General features: G+C 45.7%; 1 protein-coding gene across 2 annotated transcripts in view; it reads left to right on the forward strand.

Moving 5' to 3' along the window:
- Nucleotides 1-13,287, forward strand: part of LOC138282757 (fibrocystin-L-like) — a 735,329-nt gene that overhangs the window by 85,320 nt on the left and 636,722 nt on the right. For both annotated transcript variants that reach the window (XM_069220628.1, XM_069220629.1), the window contains exons 7-8: nucleotides 1,644-1,737; nucleotides 2,152-2,205. In XM_069220628.1, coding sequence (XP_069076729.1) covers nucleotides 1,644-1,737; nucleotides 2,152-2,205 — 148 coding nt within the window. The remainder of the gene's footprint in view (nucleotides 1-1,643; nucleotides 1,738-2,151; nucleotides 2,206-13,287) is intronic.

Here is a 13,287-nt window from a genome sequence, read left to right on the forward strand (position 1 = left end):
CGTTTTGATGCTTCGTGTATTTCAGTAAGATATGACTATGTAACTTAGATGTCCCAAGGGCTCACAAGCCCTATCCCCTTTGATTATCATAATGAGTGATTTTCTCCTGAGGCCCTCAAATTTCACACGAACCATGCCCAAACATTTAGCCCTCATTGTAGAAGCTACGGAAGCAACAAGTAATTCATGGTAAGGTGCTCTGTGGCACAGTATCGGAGGACAGGAGAGTGGCTTATGAAAAGTTGCAACCGAGTGTGCTGGATCTTTTTTCTGCTTCTCTAAGGTTTTGAAATTGCTTATTGGACATATAGGGGGTTATTCCAACTTTGGAGGAGGTGGTAAATCCGTCCCAAATGTGACGGATTTACCACCAGCCGTATTACGAGTTCCATAGGATATAATGGACTCGTAATACGGCTGGTGGTATATCCGTCACTTTACCGTCACTTTTGGGACGGATTACCACTTCCTCCAAAGTTGGAATAACTCCCATAGTTATTTTAGGGGTGTTGTGTCCTCTTTGGCTGATCAGGGATCAAAATGTACATAGTTCATGTCTTGTCAGAGGGGCAAAGGTCATGTGCCAAGCAATTAGATGTGAAATGTCTCTGTTGCTTCAGAGAGTGGATCACAACAAAGCATCCGTAAATTACAGGAAACCTTAGGGACTCAAAGTACCACATATGCAAAAGCCTGTGGCAAGGCTATGTTGCTGTTAGCATTTTCACAGTGTGGTGAAACTCGTTTTACTTCCCCTCTTTCAGCACTTCTCAGATGACTGTCATAATCAAGGCATTTCCTCATAAAGTTAACATTATAATTTATGAAACATCACTTCTGCGACTTTTGAAATGCAATAATGCATGTATTGTTATCTAAATGTTGATTAATGGGACATTTTAACAATACTCCCAAGTGTGGGAGTCCAATGGAAAATAATTCTACATTTCGCCCACAATGTTACAACAATTTTGTGGTTTAAATAAATGGTGATATCATTTACTGTCTGCAAACATGGGAGCTACTATTTAGGGTAATAGCGCAACATCTATGCAATGATAATAACCTACCCCCGGTTCTACCCTAGTATAAATAGAACAAAATTATATATTCTTAACGAATTGAGTCCCGAATCTTTCCTCCCTGCTTTGTAGTGCCTTCTGTGTAGTTATTTTTTTTAAAACTATGTGACACTCCTTAGGGGCTGGGCCAACTCCACCTCATTGAGTGTCAATGTTCAAAGATTTTTTCATATGCATTTGAAACCCGAGTAGGTAAGCTAATTACATTGTTCAATGTTTATATGAGATCCAGAATTTCCTCAAAAATCACTACAAAATATTCACAACCAAAATATTCACAAAGCCCTGCCTTGGTTAAATTACTGAGATTTTATTTGCTGTAGTTTTGGCATTCCTCCTGTGCGCTTCCACTATGATACTCCAAATGCAGTAAAGATGATCTGTATGCTTCTTTCTGACAATCTCAGCTTGCCCATTGATTGGTATGTTGAGCATCTCACTATGTTAATTGAAAAAATATGTTCAAATAGAACTCATGATTCATCATGTCTAATAACTGCCTAGGACATGTCTCGTGTTGAAATGTATATTTGTATGGTGACCGTTATTTGATTTATTCAGGTTCGATGATCACCATCAGTGGAAACATCTTTACTGATGTCTACGGCAGTAGTACCGCTCACAGTTCTAATGGTGTAAATGCCCGAATTTTGAGGTAACTCCTGTTAACTATATTTATGTGTTTTTCAAATCACTAAATATATATATATAGATATATATATTAACGTGTATGGGCACTTGCATATGTTTTGTACATGTATGCTTTCGTATATCATTTTCCTATGTATGTCAAAAATTATATTTGTTACACTGTAAATAAAATCTAAAACCTGAATGAGTTATTTATGGTCCCCATTGCTGCACTGCGTTGTGATTTACTGCCTTCTAACACAATTACAACAATCTTAGGCAATAATGGTGGATACTAATAATTCCAGTATTAATATATGTTTGAAAAATAATGTTCTGTCTGAGTATAACATTGTGCATCATGAAACTGTTATATTATTTCACTATCTGCCCCCAATGAAATTGTTGTATTATTTTACTATCTCGCCACCATTTTTAGAACCTATGCAGGAGGAATGCCTTGTGAACTGCTGGCACCCAACTCAGACACTCTGTAAGTACCATGCTTGCAAACATGTTAGGGCTTGAATTGTGGAACCCTAGGGGCTTTTGTGGGGGGTGCGTCTGGCTCAATAAACCGTACCGGTCATTTTCTATACATTTATCATTAGCAATCATTGTGAAGCATGTTCTCTTGCATGTAAGGACTCCGTGCTTAATTACTTAAAAGATAAGAGCAGGGGCACAACGTTAATCTTATGTGCCAGTGCTGCCAAATGCTAGGGTTGCCTAATAACAAGGCTCCCTAAACTTGATTCAATCACATGCCACTTTCTCCCATCACTATAACCTTGCTGTCTACTTATCTCACTCACCTGGGATTTATTTCATCACTGCTTTCTCCCGTTGTCACTGCTTACCTATCCTTTTATACCCACTTCCTTCTCACATTTCTGCCCTTCTAACTTTTCGTCTGGGTGAAAGTCTGATGATCAAAACTAAGAGCCTAATTTACAAGGCCGTAGCGGCACACTGCACCAATGTAGAGTCATTTTATTTACACAGTGTGCCGACCCATATTTACAAAGCCACACAAAGCCAGCTTTTGTTGCTTTTCATGGCCTTGTAAATATCGCCCCTTTTCATGCATAACAATGTGTGAAAGGGACATTCCTTGGGTGTTACTGTAGATGTTTCCACAGCAACACCCAGGGAATCTGATGGAATCTGACGCATTCCCAGATTTACAAGTCTGGGAATGCATTATATTCCTATGCCCCCACAGGGGTGGCATTAAAGTGGTACAACAGGGAGTAATACCAATATTTCTCCCTGTTTTTCCCCTTTCTATGTGTGCTGCATTCTACAGCACACATAGAAAGAGGAAAACGCCATTAATGATTGTTTCTGTGCAGGAAGGTGTCCCTTCCTGCACATAAACAGTCATCCCTTTAATCAAGGCACCCTTGCTCCATGGTGCATGGGTACCTGCATTGGCGCTAGGCAGCAATTTGTTTGCCAGTGCAGGGGACAAGGACAGAAATGCACCATATGTTATAGATACAGCACATTCCAACTGTTTTGTTATAATGCAGAATAGCGCAGCAAAAAGGCTTGTGGGGCTAAAACACAGTAAATGAGGCTCTAAGTTCCTGTCTCCCTTGTAAGTGCTGGTGCTCACCACTGGCAGGCATCAACACAAATTAAGCAGTATATTGACCACATGGCTACTACAAGCCAAGAGATCTCTCTGATCTCTGACAGGCTATTCAGGATGCAGTGATCGCACAAGATGAACTATCGTGAAGCTGTTAAACACAAACTTCGATCAACATATGCAGTAAAAGTTTTAAAATGTAGTCTTTTCTGAGAATTCGAATCAGCACATGTGACAGTATGAATGTCACCAGTGAGGAGGTAAATGGCGACATACAAAATCACATCACATGTTGTTATTGCAATGGTGGAAGATGAGCATAGAAATGACAGCGCACAAGTGCCTGCAGTTGGTGATGGTGCACATTCCTCGCCGTGTTTTGTGTTACAGCACTTCATTGGACATTAGCCATTTAATTAAATCAGTGCTAAATTCAAATCGATGGTTGCTGGTGAGACCAACCCTTCCTGATTTGTTGGGACCGGCATTTATTTTTTTCTCATCAGATATTTCCCAAAAGCAAGAGAGGTAAAACACACAAGCGGGAAAGAAAGAGGAAGAGAAAGACGGGAAGAAAACGGGAAGAAAACACCTCAAGAGTGAGATAAACGGGCAGGGAGTGTCTTGTAGTGTATTAAAGAGGCGTTAGGTAGATTCAAGAATAGGCAGCCTTGGTATTCACCGAGCTGATATTTAATAGCATCAGACGCACTTTGAGCGTTGCTTTTGGCACCCGGCACTCATTCTTGTCTAAATTAGGAGCTAAATTAAAGACAGGAGATGTGAAATCCATTTTTACATTAAGGAATTGAACTAAAATCATATGCCACTTTAAACTTCATCTAGCAGCTTTCTAATAAGGATATTAAGTGCCTTCAAGATACACTTTGCTTTATTAGGCTTATTTGTCAAAGGTTGACACCTCTATAAGTATAAATATATGTGTGTATCTTTGAAGACTGTCACCAGTGCCCGAAGGTGGCAATATAGGAGCATATTACATGTTATACCTTATGTATTTTTTATATGAAGGATTTTTTTGGGGTTGTTAGCTTGAAAAGGTGCTTTTTCAAACAGTGAAATGTTTATTGAAAATACTGAGTGAAATACTGGGCTATCCCTTTTTGTCTGCAGAAAAAAAAATCTTAAATATTGTTAGAAATGGGGTTTTTGGTTGGCAGTCAGGTTACCCTCTGTCCAAGCAAGAACCCTCACTCTAGTCAGGGTAAGTCACACACAATCCAAAATTATCCTGTGCCCACCCTCTGGGAACTTGGCACGAGCAGTCAGGCTTAACTTAGAAGGCAATGTGTAAAGTATTTGTGCAATAAATCATACAATAACACCAAATAGCACCACAAAATACACCACACAGTGTTTAGAAAAATATATAATATTTATCAGGATAATTGTAGGTCAAAACGAATAAAGATGCAATGTGAAATTGTGGAGATATCGCTGAAAAGTGATATAAAGTGTCTTAAGTCTTTAAGAAGCAAACAAAGTCTCTTTCAAGCACAAACTACCTGGTTTAAAGTGGAGATACATGGAAAAATGGTGTGTGCGTCGATTTCTCCCCTGCACACACAGACTTGCGTCGTTATTTTTCACGCGGGGAAGTCGTGCGTCGTTTTCCGGTGCGCGGACAGTCTCTTTCTGTGGGTCACGGGATTACCAGATGTCCCGGGGTCTCTGCGTGGATTCTCCTGCTTGTTTTCCGGCTGCGCGTTGTTCCGCGGGGCTGCGCGTCGAAGTTTCGCTCTCACGGCAGGCGTCGCATCGATTTCCCCTCTGGAAGTTGGGCGGCGTTGTACTTGCGAGGCCGTGCATCGAAGTTCCGGTCGTCCTGAAGGCGTCGTGTCGATCAGCGTCTGTGTGCGGTGTTTTTCTCGCCGCGGAGCAAGCTGTGCGTCGAAATGTTCGGCGCACAAAGAGTCCAAATGAAAAAGAGAAGTCTTTTTGGTCCTGAGACTTCTCCCCTGCACACACAGACTTGCGTCGTTATTTTTCACGCGGGGAAGTCGTGCGTCGTTTTCCGGTGCGCGGACAGTCTCTTTCTGTGGGTCACGGGATTACCAGATGTCCCGGGGTCTCTGCGTGGATTCTCCTGCTTGTTTTCCGGCTGCGCGTTGTTCCGCGGGGCTGTGCGTCGAAGTTTCGCTCTCACGGCAGGCATCGCGTCGATTTCCCCTCTGGAAGTTGGGCGGCGTTGTACTTGCGAGGCCGTGCATCAAAGTTCCGGTCGTCCTGAAGGCGTCGTGTCGATCAGCGTCTGTGTGCGGTGTTTTTCTCGCCGCGGAGCAAGCTGTGCGTCGAAATGTTCGGCGCACAAAGAGTCCAAATGAAAAAGAGAAGTCTTTTTGGTCCTGAGACTTCAGAGAACAGGAGGCAAGCTCTATCCAAGCCCTTGGAGAGCACTTTTACAGCCAGACAAGAGTTCAACAAGGCAGCAGGGCAACAGCAAGGCAGCAGTCCCTTGTAGAAAGCAGTCAGGTGAGTCCTTTAGGCAGCCAGGCAGTTTTTCTTGGCAGGATTCAGGCTCTGGTTCAGGTTTCTTCTCCAGCAAGTGTCTGATGAGGTAGGGCAGAGGCCCTATTTTATACCCAAGTGTGCCTTTGAAGTGGGGGAGACTTCAAAGAGTGGCTAAGAAGTGCACCAGGTCCCCTTTCAGTTCAATCCTGTCTGCCAGGGTCCCAGTAGGGGGTGTGGCAGTCCTTTGTGTGAGAGCAGGCCCTCCACCCTCCCAGCCCAGAAAGACCCATTCAAAATGCAGATTTATGCAAGTGAGGCTGAGTACCCTGTGTTTGGGGTGTGTCTGAGTGAATGCACAAGGAGCTGTCAACCAAGCCCAGCCAGACGTGGATTGTAAGGCACAGAAAGATTTAAGTGCAAAGAAATGCTCACTTTCTAAAAGTGGCATTTCTAGAATAGTAATATTAAATCCAACTTCACCAGTCAGCAGGATTTGGTATTACCATTCTGGCCTTACTAAATATGACCTTCCTACTCCTTTCAGATCAGCAGCTACCACTTCAATATGTATGAGGGCAGCCCCAATGTTAGCCTTTGAAGGGAGCAGGCCTCAAAGTAGTGTAAAAACGAATTTAGGAGTTTTACAGTACCAGGTCATGTAACTACACAGGTACATATCCTGCCTTTCACCCACACCGCACCCTGCTCTAGGGGTTACCTATGGCACACATTAGAGGTGACATATGTTGAGAAAGGGGAGGTTTAGGCTTGCCAAGTACTTTTAAATGCCAAGTCGAGGTGACAGTGAAACTGCACATACAGGTCTTGCAATGGCAGGCCTGAGACAAGGTAAAGGGGCTACTTAGGTGGGTGGCACAACCAGTGCTGCAGGCCCACTAGTAGCATTTAATCTACAGGCCCTAGGCACATATAGTGCACATTACTAGGGACTTATAACTAGATTTAATAGTCCAATCAGGCATGATCCAAGGTTACCATGTTTAAAGGGAGAGAGCATATGCACTTTAGCACTGGTTAGCAGTGATAAAGTGTGCAGAGTCTAAAAGCTAGCAAAAACAGTGTCCAAAAAGTGGAGGGAGGCAGGCAAAAAGTTAGGGGTGACCACCCTAAGGCTGTCAGGTCTAACAAATATGTTGGTAAGAATAAGAAATTTGAGTTCGGCCCACCGTATTTAGATGTGTTGCGGCTGAGCCACTGACCCCGCTACGGAGTGCTTTTTCTCATCATCAGGTGGGTGGGTTCCTGCAAACCATATTTAGATTTTACAGTCCTGCAGGCAGTGTACTGCCGGCGGATTGCTGATGGAGAGAGACCATCGCTGAACCCAATGGACACGGGAGAATGGCAGTAGCTATGGAATACAGGCAAGTCACACACAAACACACACACTATATTTAGCCCATATGTGTACACCTGCATCACACATGACACAACACAGCACATGCTCATATCAATTTCCATTACATCACAACACAACCCGTGCATGCCACAAACACACATTAACGTAGATCCATGACACAACATACACACACTATTGACATTGCACCCACACATGACACAACCACAGTAACTAACACAACTACACACTCATTTACACAAACACACACACACACAAAGGCATAACTACATACATCACGACAATGACCGCCACACAACAACACTCAAATGAATGTTGCATGCAGAAACACAACGCACAACATACACAACAACATCCATCCCATATGCAAGTGGAACACATACTGACAAAACCACATCACCCACTTCATCTCCCTCCACCTCAACCAGTCAATAGCATTGCAGATACACATACACATACACGTACTGGCTCACATACACTACGGGAAGCACAACATGACAGGTACAGGTCCCCTTGCAGTGTGCACACATGGACACATTTGACAAGTGCAATTGAACCATCATTGCGGTGCCAGCATTCATTTGGATATGAATACTGACACCAAAATGACAGTTGTGTATGTGTGTGATATGTGTGATGTACCAGTGTGTCCCCATCCGTGTCTGACCCAATCATGTCCCTGAGATATGCATGTCATGGTAATTTAAAAAAAATACTGTGACATGTGTATGACTGCAGTGGTCCCAAGTCTTATGCAGTGCCCACACAATGTACATAGGGAATGCGGGGTCCCTATCTTCGAGTCGGGTGACGGGGGGTTGTGTTTCCTCCGTGCTCCAGCGGCAGCAGCGATGGAAGGTGTTGTCCAGTTGCGTCCAGTCGAAAACAGAAGTAGATTCTGGAAAAAAGGTACTTTTTTACCACATTTCCCCCCAATCCCCCAACTCAGATGTGGAGGTCGGACTGCCACAGATGATTTGGTGATAAGGCACATCAAGTCTGCATGGTGGTAAGGGTGGCTGGAGTCCCCCCTTCAGCCAACTTTTTCCTACGGCACCATTTATGCAGATGGAATCCTTGGTGGAGTTGGCTGGACTTGGGTGCGCTTTCCCTTATGGGCCTTCCAGAATCTAAATTGTGCAGGCAGACCCCCAATGAAGCGGACCGGTTTTCAGGAAAAAAACTACTCAGGACCATTGCCGCGAAGTTCTAAATCAAGCCCTAAGGATGGAGGAAAGGTCATGTGGCGAGGCTGGGGGAGAAGGGGGGCAAGTACACATGATTCCATCAGACTTACAGTGAGGGAAAGTGGCAATGTGTGTGCAACCAGGAGACCCTAGTTGGACTGTTGAAGGCTCAGTTCTCATCTGACGATACCTCATCTGAGGCACGGAGCAGGCTGCCATCCCTGACTATCCATGGGGTGTCTCAAAGTATTGTGTCCCACACTTGCACATGGTCAGGGCTGCGTCTGCCTTTCTGTGCTTCTAGATTTGGAATGGCACTCTTGCATTCCACCCAGCTAGGCAACTCCTGCTCACATTCCAGTAAAGAGGGTGTTACAGGAGACTTCCAAAACATAGCCATATGGCATTGTGCCAGGATGAAGGCCAGATCCGCAAATCTGGTGGTGATAATTCCGGAATGGGGTTTAGGGAAATAATCCAAACAGGCAGATAGCTGTGAAGTTTGAAGCTGGAGGCAGCACTGTGTCCCAGAATGGAGTAAGGATCAGGTAGCTCAATACCATGTGCTAGAAATCTGCATCCCCAGCTGGCATCTGGGAAAAGCTGTCTGGATCCCCAGGTATTTCCTATTGAGTCAAATAGGAATCAGGTATACCCTATGCAAGTAATAACACTGAATTCATTTGAAATGGGCAGTTCCAGATGTCTGGGCGGTGTAACAAAGAACATTGGCTCAATCACTATCTGGAAGTTCTTGTCCCAGATCAGTAATCCAAAGGTTTCGTAAGCTGGAAAGGTCATGCTTAGCGTGAGAGAACAGGGACCAATATGGATGATTACAAGGTGGGGGCTGTATAATTTGATTGTCAGAGAGCACATGTTCAGTAATTGTTTGACAGAGCTGCCACACACCTAGTGGATAGTAAGCTCACTGATACCAGGGAGCTTTCTGAGGAGGCGGGCCACAGGCTCAGCACGAGGGATCACTTGAGGGAATTGGGGGAGGAATCACAAAAAAGGTGGACAGGGTCCTCAGTAGGCGAAAGAAGGGAGAAACAAACCTAAAAAGGGAGTTCTATAAAGGCCCCAAAACTAGTTCATAGTAGAAGGATACCGAGTCCCAACATGACCAAAGAGAAGAGTGGGTTTACTGATAAGAAGTCAGGAAAGTTAATTCCCAAGTGCTAAGGGTGCTATAGGTATGGCTACTTTAAAAGAGACATCAGATGTCCTAAGAGGGTGCAGCTTGGTGGGTAGACACCAGAGCTGGCTAGTGTGGCGCTTGTGCAGGAGGTTGTCCCAGTTATTATGAGGGTAGAGCAGGGGTAATCCTAGTGTCCCTGTGTAATAAGGAGATGGTGCCCAAAGTGGTGTCCTCAGAGCAGGTATTCCCCAATACATTCCACCAGGTTGTGGTAGCAGACAACCTTGAGAGCCACTACTTTGTGGCTCTGGTTCCCCTTGAGTGGGGGAGGGGGCTTTCAGATTCCCTGAAGGTAGCTGTAAGTCCAGCCATGCATGTAGATTGTCTACTAGGGAATGAGTTAGAGGACACAATCTCGAAAGAGGTGGAGCTCCAGTCTCATTTTAAAATGCTAGGGTTGCCTGAATACAAGGTCCATGGCAGCCCGAGGAGGTAGTCAAGAAGACCTGGAGAATGGAAGATGGTCCAGGTAGCTGCCAAGTGGAGGAAGAGCAAGAGGCATGGTAATTCAGCCCCTGAAACTCCCACTGTCCATGAGGAGGCTGACTGGAGGCTAACTGGATGTCCCGGAGACTACCAAGGACCTGAGCTGGCTGGTTAGCAAGCAGAAGGCTGGCCATCCAGAGAGGTGTTCTGCAGAGCTCAAATGGAATGTCCCACTCCGGAGGGCCTGCGGCAGCAAGCTGAGGCCCAGGCAGCTGGTGACACCTCTGGGGATCACCTGATATAATGAAGAATAACTTCCTGTATTGTGAGTGTTAGACCTGACAGAGCTTAAGGTTCTGGAGCCTGAGGAAACCCATGTATTGGTGGCCCCCAATGCTACAGAGCCTTCCTACTGAATGTGGCTTATGACATCCCTCTGGCAGGACATCTGGGGAAGGACAAGATCTTTGCCAGGTGTATCACCCACTTCTATTAGTGCCAGGTGAAGACGGCCTCAAATGCATTCTGCATGTCATGTCCTAGGTGCCAAGCCAGTAGGAAATTAGGGAAAAAGCAAAAGCCTCCCTGCCCCGGTTCCCTTACCTGTTATTGACACCCCTTTGAAAGGGTGGGCATTGACATTGCTGGGCCACTGAACCCTCAGATTGCCTTAGGAAACAGGCTTATACTGATCTTGGTGGACCATGCCACTAGATACCAATAGGTCTGTAGCTGCACCTGCATTGTCTAGGGCCTTGATGGTAATTTGTAACCGGGGGGTTCCCCATAGAAGTAGTGTCTGACCGGGGCACACACTTCATGTGTGGTTACAGGAAGTCAGTGTGGGATGAGTGTGGGGCAACTTACCAGTTCTACACACCCTATCACCCTCAGAACAGTGGGCTTGTTGAAAGGTACAACAAGTCCCTCAAAGGCATGATTATGGGCCTACCACAACCCATTTGGCGGAATTTGGATGTCATCTTGCCATGTATTTGTTTTGCCTACAAGGAGGTGCCATGAAAAGGAGTTGAGTCCAGACCCTTTGAGCTCCTGTATGGCCACCCTGTTAGGGAGCCTCTTAGTCTGGTGATGGAGGGGTGGGAGTAAGCTCCCAAGAAGTCCCCTACCAGGATGTAGTTAGCTACATGTTGGCTTTTAGGAACCAAGTGCAGCACTTCTGAAAGAAGACCCCTGTGAACCTAGAAGCCAACAAGGACATAACTAGGATCTTGCATGACCATAAGGCCACTCTGGTTAAGTTTCAGCCTAGCCAGATAGTGTAGGTTATGGAGCCAGTGGATTCCCGTACCCTAAAATATTTCTGGTCTGGGTCTTATGTGGTGAAGGAGAGAAAGGGGGAGGTAACCTTGCTTGTGGACCTTAAGACCCCCAGGAACCCCTGAAGGGTAGAGAAAGGGAAGCAGAGCGGAGGAGTCGGGTGGGCTGATGGACGTCCAGGTGGTGGTTCAAGTAGGTGGGTATGCAGTTATGTAAGGCTTTGTATGCATGGGTCAGAAGCTTGAACTGGCATCTTTTCTGTACAGTGTGCCAGTGGAGTTCCCTGAGGTAGGGGGTGATGTGGGTTTGACTAGGGAGATTCAGGACGAGTCTGCCTGCTGCATTCTGTGTGGTCTGTAGTCATCAGAGGAGGTGAGCTGTGATCCCTGCTGTAGAGAGCATTGCTGTAGACCAGTCGGATGGAGATAAGGGCCTGGGCAATAGTGCATCTTCAACTTGGGTAGCCATTTGAATAACTTATGAAGCATGCAGAGGATGTAGAAGCATGAGGGGGAGACAGAGTTGACCTGAGTCATCATAGTTAGCTTATTGTCCAGAATGATGCATAGGTTACTAGCATGGTCATTGGAAGTAGGCGTAGGTCCAAGTTCTGATGGCCATCAGGATGCTTGGGGTACTCCACAGATGATTACCTTGGATGCGGAGGTGGAGGCAGACACTTTGAGTACTTTCTGTAGGGAAAGAAGCGACCTATCTAAATGCGGCTTATTGGATGCCTTTGCTCCGAAATCTTGTGATAAGCACGTGGTGGGAGAACATTTGAAGGATGCCTAGAGGGTCAGAGCTGCAGTCTCTCCTCAGTTGAGAGCGGCTCAGATGTTGTTGGTAGCCGATGTAAGGGCTGTTTCAGTGCTGTGGTTGCTGTGCATTCTGGATTGGGAGGAGTCGAGTAGGAGGTTCCTTTCCAGATGTTAGGAGTTGTTGGTTGATGCCTTTTTCTAATACTTTGGCTGGGAACGGGAGCAGGGAGATTGGTCGATAGTTGTTGAGTTCACTTGGGGCTGTTGATGGTTTCTTTAATATGGTATTGATTTCTGCATGTTTCCAGTCCTAGAAGAAGGTAGCCATTGCGAATGAGGTGTTGAACAAGGTGGTGAGCGTGTGGCTGATTCTGGCTTCGCCTAGGTTGAAGATGTGGTGAGGGCATGGGTTGGTTGGGGCCCCTAAATGGACCACATTCATGATGTAGGCGCTGTCCTGTGGGACGAGCTGGCTCCATTCGGTTCATCGGATGTCTGTGGTAATAGTGGGTTCTGTGTGTTGCCTGAAGAAGTCTTGTCATGGAAGACGTTTGCAAGGTTGTCGCAGAGTTCCTGTCAGGGGGTAATGTTGTTTATTGCAGCTGAGGGTTCGGAGAATTATTTGATGATAATGAGGAGTTTTTTGCTGTTATTGGAGCTTGATTTGATGCATGAGGCTAAGGCCTTTCTCTTTGATTCTTTCAACTGTCTGTGGTAGAGGTTGACGGCTGTCTTGAAGGCGGCCTTGTTGGTTGTGTTCTTGCTGGTGTGTTATCCCCTTTCCCATTCTTTCCAGTGTTGTTTAGCGGTTCTGAGGTCTAAAGTGTACCAGCTAACCTGCTTGTTGGAGCTTCTGTGGGTATTGAGGCTGATGGGAGTGACACTGTCGGTGCGGTTGGTTATGCAGTTGTTGAAATTTCTGACATTCGGGTCTGGATTGTTGGAGGAGATGAAGTGGGTGGTGTTGAGGGCATTGATCAATGTCTCCTTTGAGACATTGCTACAGCTGCGATGAGGGCACTGGGCAGACTAAGGGAGGAGGCCTGTGAGTTGTTGATGTTGAAGCAGACGATCAAGTGGTCGGCCCAGGCGAGTGCCATGGTATGACTGTACCTGAAATGGTCGTTGGCAGTGAAGATGGGGTCTACCGTGTGGCCAGCACTGTACGTGGGGTTGTGGATACGTTGGATGAGTCCGATGTTGTTCATGCTGTCAAAGAGGTTAGTAGTGTTGATGTCTTTGTGGTATTCAAGAAGGAAGTTGAGGTCA

The sequence above is a fragment of the Pleurodeles waltl genome, chromosome 2_2 (assembly GCF_031143425.1).
Source record: "Pleurodeles waltl isolate 20211129_DDA chromosome 2_2, aPleWal1.hap1.20221129, whole genome shotgun sequence".
Classification (NCBI taxonomy): Eukaryota; Metazoa; Chordata; class Amphibia; order Caudata; family Salamandridae; genus Pleurodeles; species Pleurodeles waltl.